At 45.0% G+C, this 7,637-nt stretch overlaps 1 protein-coding gene across 1 annotated transcript in view; it reads left to right on the top strand.

The window, feature by feature from the left end:
• MFAP3 (microfibrillar associated protein 3) overlaps positions 1-7,637 on the top strand; it is a 21,678-nt gene that overhangs the window by 9,317 nt on the left and 4,724 nt on the right. Inside the window, exon 2 of the mRNA XM_015410172.1 lies at positions 4,404-4,851. Coding sequence (XP_015265658.1) covers positions 4,569-4,851 — 283 coding nt within the window. The 5' untranslated portion in view covers positions 4,404-4,568. The remainder of the gene's footprint in view (positions 1-4,403; positions 4,852-7,637) is intronic.

Below are 7,637 nucleotides of genomic sequence, written 5' to 3' on the forward strand. Positions count from 1 at the left end.
AGACAGGGAGCCGGAAACAGTATATCCCCGGGGGGGGGGAGAAGCTCCACGGGAGGAGAAGGAAGCAGTTGCAGGTGAGCCTTCTCCCCTGCCCCCATCCCCGGCACCCACGGCAAGGCCCGCGCCCCTCCAAGCCTTCTCCCTCCTCCCCCCCAGCACTGGCGGTGAGGCCTGAACTCGCGCCGCCAAGCTTTTCCCCTCCCCCGCTTCCCTAATGGCGGCAGCAGCAGCGAGTCCTGGCCAGCTCGCCAAACTTTCTCCCCCCCCTCGCCCCCACCGGCAGCAGCTGTGGCGAGGCCTGAGCTCGGCCCTCCAAACTTTCTCCCTCCCCCCGGGTGGCGGCGAGGGCTGAGCGGCTTACAGCCGCCGGCCGCCAAGCCTTCTCCTGCCCCTCCCCCTCCCTCCCTCCCTGGCGGTGGTGGCGAAGCCGTTCTCAGAGCGTTCCCTGCACCTGCACGGGGAATGCTCTTTTACTTTTGGGGGGATTTAAATATCCCCTCGCATATTTTTCCAAGTTTTCAGATTTTTCTTCACATCTGGGGATTGCCCCAAATGTGCAGGAAAACCTCCCTGTCCCCCAAGTGCCCCCAATGTGCTGATTTAGATATCCGCACGGAGGGGGCATGTTGGGAATTAGATATATAGATAGGGAACTGAATCAGTCAAGGCTCCCGCCAGAATGGTTTGAGTTGAAAAGGAAAGATAAAGTTTTACCCAAAATGAAAAATTGCAGGCCCAGAGAGAGGTTTGGCAGATGGAGATTTGGCCTCTAGACCACTCCCAGTTTTACTTTCCACAGGCAATGCAGTCCTGCTATCTTGTTCCAGTATAGGTTTATTAGACTGATATCCATGCTTTGCTATGGTATTTAAATTCTGTAAATCCGGTTATAATACTGATGATGTGAAATTTGAAATGTGATATTTGTTGTGGGAATTCTAATGGAGAAGATTGTAGTGTAAGAAATGAAGTGAGACATATGTATTTTCCCCCCCTCTACTGAAGGATCTCTCTCTAGACCACATTGGTGGTTCTGCCCTCAGGTGCTAGGATCACCAGGCTGTTTGGTGAGCTCACTCTGGAGCAGGCCACATAGAACTGTCCATTTAATAAGCAGTCGTCTGTTAAGTCAACTCCTGCCACCTTCCACAAAAGTGATGGCCTCTCTACTTGTGTTCCTGGATTGTTTTGCTCATATGGAGACTGTGTTTTTCTGAGCACCTCAGGGTGATCTTGCTGGTACTTGACCTGCGCAGCTCAGTGCACGGCAGGAGTACTATGTGCAAATGTCTTTGCTGCAGTCCTAAGTTGCCTCCTTCTTGTAGTGTTGGTGTATCTGCCTCGACATTTGCCAGGAGGTTTCTTGGAGGCAGTAAGAGGTGAGAGGAGTAAGGAGGAGTTGGTGTGAGGGAGTGGTGATGTGGTGAACATTTCTTTAGGTTCATGAGGGAGGCATGCATTGAAATGGGTCTTAGAAATGTCCTTTACTATCTCCCCATAAACATTCATTAGGAGTTGAATTTCTAAAAATCGCTTTATATATATGGCGTATGCTAAGGACTGCTACATCATACTGTGATAATGATTTTCTGACTATTAACTACAGTAAGTCCAAAACAGTGGTATTATGTAGCAGAAGACCTAAGCACAGATGGATAATTAGCAGAAATGTTAATGAGCAGGTGGCATGCTTTAAGTACTCCGGGCAATCTGGACAAGGGGGCGCATATAGATGTTAAACAATAGCGGGGAGAGAACAGCCCCCTGAGGCACCCAACACACAAGGGGGTGCCTCCGGGACTGCTGCTCCCCTATCACCACCCTTTGTCCACGACCACGGAGAAAAGAGGTAAGCCATTGAAGGGGAGCCCCTGAATCCCCACGTCGGCGAGACGGTGGGTCAGCAGCTGATGGTCGACCATATCGAATGCGGCCGACAGATCTAACAACAACAGCACCGCCACACCGCCTCGATCCAGATGCCGTCGGAGGTCGTCAGTAAGGGCGACCAATACAGTCTCCATCCCATGCCCCGGGCGAAAGCCGGACTGGAAGGGGTCTAGGACGGAAGTGTCATCCAGAAAATTTCTAGTTTCTCCCCTCCCCCTCTCCTCCCCCCATTTTTTTCCATCTTGAGTCTGTTGGACCCGAAAAAATTTAGGATTTCTGAAAAAGCCCAGATCCAAATACTTTGCTGGTATTGGGATCTGGGATTTTTCAGAAATCCTGAAATTTTGGGGGGTCCAATAAATCCAAACAAAAAAAGGGGGGGGAATTGCATACCCCTAGTTTTTTATATCATCAGTCATGGTATCCTTCTCAAGAGGCAGGCTAGGTTAGGAATAATAGGTATCACTTTAGCAGTTCCAGTCTTACTTGGCTGGACAATTTCCAAAAGTGGTGCTGGGGGACTACTGCTTGTTCCCGTGGTATTTGTGTTGTGGGGCCTCACAAGGATCCCTCTTGTCTCTCTCGCTGTTTAATATTTACGTGAAATCACTGGGAGAGACCATTAGATGATTTGGAATAGGTAAAGGTAAAGGTTTCCCTTGCTCAAAAACTAGTCGAATCTAACTCTAGTGTGCAGTGCTCATCTCAGTTTCCAAGCCGAAGTGCCAGCGCTGTCCGAAGACTTTTCCGTGGTCATTTGGCCGGCATGACTAAACGCTGAGGTGCACAGAACGCTGTTATGTTCCCATCGAAGCCGTACCTATTTATCTACTTGCAATTTCTTTCTTTCAAACTGCTAGGTTGGCAGGAGCTGGAGCCAGAGATGGGAGCTCACTCTGCCACATGGCACTAGGGTCTTGAACTGCCAAGCTACAGACCTTCTGGTCTGCAGCTTCAGTGTCTTAATCTCTGAGCCACCGCAGCCCCAGCGATTTGGAATAAGGTGTCTCCAATATGTAGATGACATCCAGTTCTGTTTCTCCTTAACAACTGAGTCAGGCAACTGTGGGAAATCCTTAACAGGTGCCTGGAAATGGTAATAGGATGGATGAGAGCCAATAAACTGAAGTGAGGTGCTGTTGGTCAGTGGCAAAGTTGTTCAAGGAGTCAGCCTATTTGGAAGGGGGTTGCACTCCCACTGAAGGAGCAGCTTGGGGATGCTGCTGGATTCTGGTCAGTGGCTGAAGGCTCTGGTCTCTTCCATAGCTTGTAGTGCTTTTTGCCAGCTTCAGCCAGTCATCAAAAAGTGTTATCTGGCCATGTTGATCCATGCTCTGATTACATCTGGGTTAGATTACTGTAAGGCACTCTACGTTAGACTTCCTTTGAAAAATGTCCAGAAACTTCAGCTGGTCCAAAATCCAGCAGCCGTGCTACTGTCAGGGACTGGATACAGGTATAACTATTACTGTGATCTGAAAGGTACGTACTGGTTAACCAGTGCTGGTTCATAGTGCTGGCTCTTATCTTTAAAGCTCCAAATGGCTTGAGGCCAGGGTACTTGAAGGGCCACCTCTTCATATACCGTCCAGCCTGCCAGCTGATACCTTCTTCACAAGCCCTGCTCTTTGTGCCCCTGCCTTCAGAGGAGTCAGGACGGTTTCCGTGGTGACACCTCATCTGTGGAATGCCCATCCTGTTGAAGCTTGCATGGTGCTTAGTCTACTCTCTTTTAGGTGCCAAGCCTCAACCTTTCTGCTTAACCAGGCTTTTAATTAAAGGGTAGGTATTTAACACCATTTTGTAGTCTGCTTTGACCCGTCAAACTGTAAAACTCACGTTAAGCCACTTGATGTTTTATGTTTTTATGCCATGGCTGAATTATTAATGCTTAATTAATGTAAAACCGCTCTGAGCCTCAATGAATAGGGCGGTATATAAATCGAAAAATGTATGTATGTAATTTTTATGGTTTGATATCTTTATTATGATTTGTAAGCCAGCTCAGGCAGCTTCTCTAAAAAAGTTGTGTAGAAATTTGTGGACTAAATAATAAATAAAATAATCCTTTAAATAACCCATCGTCAGCTAGATTGGATTGCCTGCTTTTTGTGCCTGTGTATCTATGTAAGAAGCAGTTGCAATAAATGATTGCAAGATTAGCTGGAGAGAAGAATTGTGAGTGACACATAGCCACTTCCCTGTCCTGTATGAGCCTGACACGGGAAGTAGGACTGGTAGACTTCTTTGCTGATGACACTGATGAGCTGTGCTTACCGTTTTACATTTAGAAGCTTGGGGGGGGGAGAGCACAGGATGCTTGAGTTTCTTTTCCACTTATACATAACACATGACCTTACTTTAAGGTGGTGATTGTACTTAACGTCTGCTCACATCAATCTCAGAAAGCTGCACTTTATTTAAGGCCACAGTCTGATTGCTAGGCATTTAGAGTTGAGAGCTGTAAAGCTTTGCCTTATTAACAACTTTTATTCATGTTTTTACATTTTCAGTTGGATTCTCTTTTTCACTGGTTAACATAAAAGTTTTTTTGAAAATCTCTGCTAATGACTCAATCAGCATCTTCACTGGTGACCAGCATAATGCAGATGACTTCACCTAAATAGCCTGTCTCAACTGTAAAATTCAATGAGAGAAGCACTTTCCTTTACGCTTCCATGAAGCTCAGCTGCTGCTTGTGGATTCTGATTCTTGGGACTCGTGTACTTGCTTTAGAAAATGTGGCCTCCAACCTGACAATTACATCTGGATCAAAGGCCCTGCCTCTCAATGCATCACTTCTTTTCATCTCTGAAGCCCTGGCAAAATCAGTCATACCTCAGGATATCATAGTCAAAGAGGGGAACCATGCTTCCATTGAATGTAAACTGAATGTTAGTCAGTATGATTCCATCCATTGGTACAACTCAAAAGGATATCTGCTGAAACAAGATGGAGGAGGTAAGAGTTACCTGTTGGGATAATTACCTGGAGTTGGTCAGGTGGTCACCAAACCTTCAAAGGAGTCATGAAAGGAATCAACTCTTCCCCCAAACTCTAGCTCAGGGGTATCAAACATGGCCCAGGGGCCGGATCAGGCCCCGGAGGGCTTCCATCAGGCCCACAGTGAAACTGGCCATCTTTTGCTCCCAGTTCTTCTTCTGCTGCATCATAGCTTGCTTCGCCAGACTCTCTTAATCACTCAGCCATTTCATGTTTTAACCTGGGTTCTAGACTCAGAACTTTGAGCATGAGATTTCTGTGGTGAATGTCAATAAATCAAAAGTAGGTTTGCAGTTTACCGAGCTAATGTTTTAAGCATGATTTAAGTTAAAAAAAACCTTTCTGTTTGTGTCCTTTATAAAGTTTATATCTCCACTACCTGGCATTACATTTTATGACACACATGGCCCGACTCAACAAGGTCTCATTTATGTCAGTTCCGGCCCTCATAATAAATTAGTTCGACACCCCTGCTCTAGCTGATAACAGTGTTTCTGTTTGTTTACTGCTTTTGTAACAGTGCAAGGTAATGATTAGCTTTGCTTTCTTAACTGCATATCAGCACTGTTATTGGGGGAATTGTCTGAGAGAGATTTTGCAGCTATCCAAAGGTCAGTTTCCTTTTACAGAACTATTCTGTTTCTAGCAATTCAAATAAAAGTATCAAAAGTGGGGAACATTAGGAAGTAGGCCCTTTATGTCATGTATAAGTACACAAATATATTTGTGTTGTATATGAATATATTTGTGTTACTATCAGCTCTTAAATTAAGCACTGGATTGAATGTGAGAGTGACAACTATGCAAGAGTGCTTAAAGTATCAGTAGTATCCTAAACAGATGTACGAAAAAGAAATTCTAGTTGATTTCAGTAGAACTTGCTTCCATGCAAGTGTGCTGTAGTGTTAGATAACACACACCCAAAAGAGTTTGTCATAAGAAACATAGCTGTTGTCCAAGTATACCCATGCCTCTCTGTTAAAGCAGATGAGCAGAAGTTTATTATTTTAACCCCTATTTTCAAATGTATGTTGCCATTAGGAACAGGAATAAACTTAAACTTAAGCTGTAGTTATTATCTAATATATTCCTTCATAATCAGAGGCATGAAGTTGTTCTTGCTGTAGACAGAATGCTGTGTGCAGAGCTCTGTATAGCAATATTTGCAGGGAAGTCCCACTTCGTTATTTAAACCAGTTACAGTTGGTATGGGTGTCTGAATGCAGGCTGCTCCTCTAACTATTATTACTTTTATCTGTCGAACCAAAGGGTTGGATCCAGTGATCCATCAGCAGAAGGCACAGATGAATCTTTCCCACCCTGCCCTCCCCAAAACAGTTTGGTGTAGTGGTTAAGTGTGCAGACTCTAATCTGAGAGAACCGGGTTTGATTCCCCACTCCTCCACTTGCACCTGCTGGATGACCTTGGGCAAGCCGTAGTTCTGGCACAGCTGTTCTTGAAAAAGAGCAGTTTCTGTCAGAGCTCTCTCAGCCCCACCAACCTCACAGGGTGTCTGTTGTGGGGAGGGGAAGGGAAAGGAGTTTGGAAGCCGCTCTGAGACTCCTTTGGGTAGTGAAGGGCGGGGTATAAATCCAGTCTCTTCTCTCTCTTCTTCTCCTTTGTTGCTAGGATCGTGGGATGCGTGTGGACTAAGAGGCACACAGATTGGGAGGCTGCAGTGGGAAAGTGGAAAGAGAAAAATTGCTCTTTCTGTCTCTTCTGCTGATGGACAAAAGGAAGGGAGGATGTTTTTCCTCCTTTCCCCTCCCCACTGCAACCTTCAGACCTGCATGGCTGTTAGTTCACGTATTTCTCACAAGCCCAGAACTAAACTTTCCCAGGGCCAGAAAGGACTGTTAGGGGAGGGGAATGCCAGAAAAATTCTTTGTGTCCATTGATCACCAGCTCCGACCCAGGATCTCAAAACATGGTTTGAAGCTGGTTTATTAAGCACACTTAGTCTTAACAATGCTTTTGTGTGTTGTGTGAATGCAGACATCCTGGCTTCTCTCCTAATGACACCTAGCCAGAGTGAAGGTAATGAAACCAGCATTTGTCATGGCAAACCAGGAGATGAGTGATTGTTTGCAAGCAGAATCCTGATTTCACAAACTAAGCATAGTTAATGATTTCATGTTATCTCTGAACAGGGTCTTTAAAATAAGGTTTTTGTTTGAATGCCCACTTTTTTGGGACAGTCCAACTTTTTAAATTGCACAGTTGCTCTTGCCACCATGCAGTTTTTTAGCTAAAATATTAGTTCATCAACTCAATTCAGCCTTTATTGGCATATATCAGTAAATCAAAATCATTATGAAAATATATATATACAAGTAGAGAGATGCTGTATTACAAATACATTAAGTAAAAACATAAGTTAGAACTGTACTTTTTTTTGGAGCAGCATCATAGTGGATTGAAGGAACTTAGCCACCTTCTCAGTTATTCCAATAGAGGAATCATTCAGAAGTTCGTAAACTTTGTGGGAATCTAAAAGACCCGTCATGTTGGCCAGTATAGAGTTTAGATATTTAAAGCGTATCTCTCTTATATTATAAAAGGGTTTTGGGTGCCAGAATTCTAAAATGCACTCCTTTAGTGTTAGGCCGAAAAAACTGCCACTCGGAAGACACTGGCTGGGTTCATTGGCTGCTTTGTGCAGTCCCGCCCAGCGTTCCAAGGTCATTTACATATGGAAGCTGAGTGGACTACACTCCATTCCACACCTCAGACTCACCCCCCC

The sequence above is a fragment of the Gekko japonicus genome, unplaced genomic scaffold, assembly GCF_001447785.1.
Source record: "Gekko japonicus isolate JY-2015 unplaced genomic scaffold, Gekko_japonicus_V1.1 scaffold720, whole genome shotgun sequence".
Lineage (NCBI taxonomy): Eukaryota > Metazoa > Chordata > Lepidosauria > Squamata > Gekkonidae > Gekko > Gekko japonicus.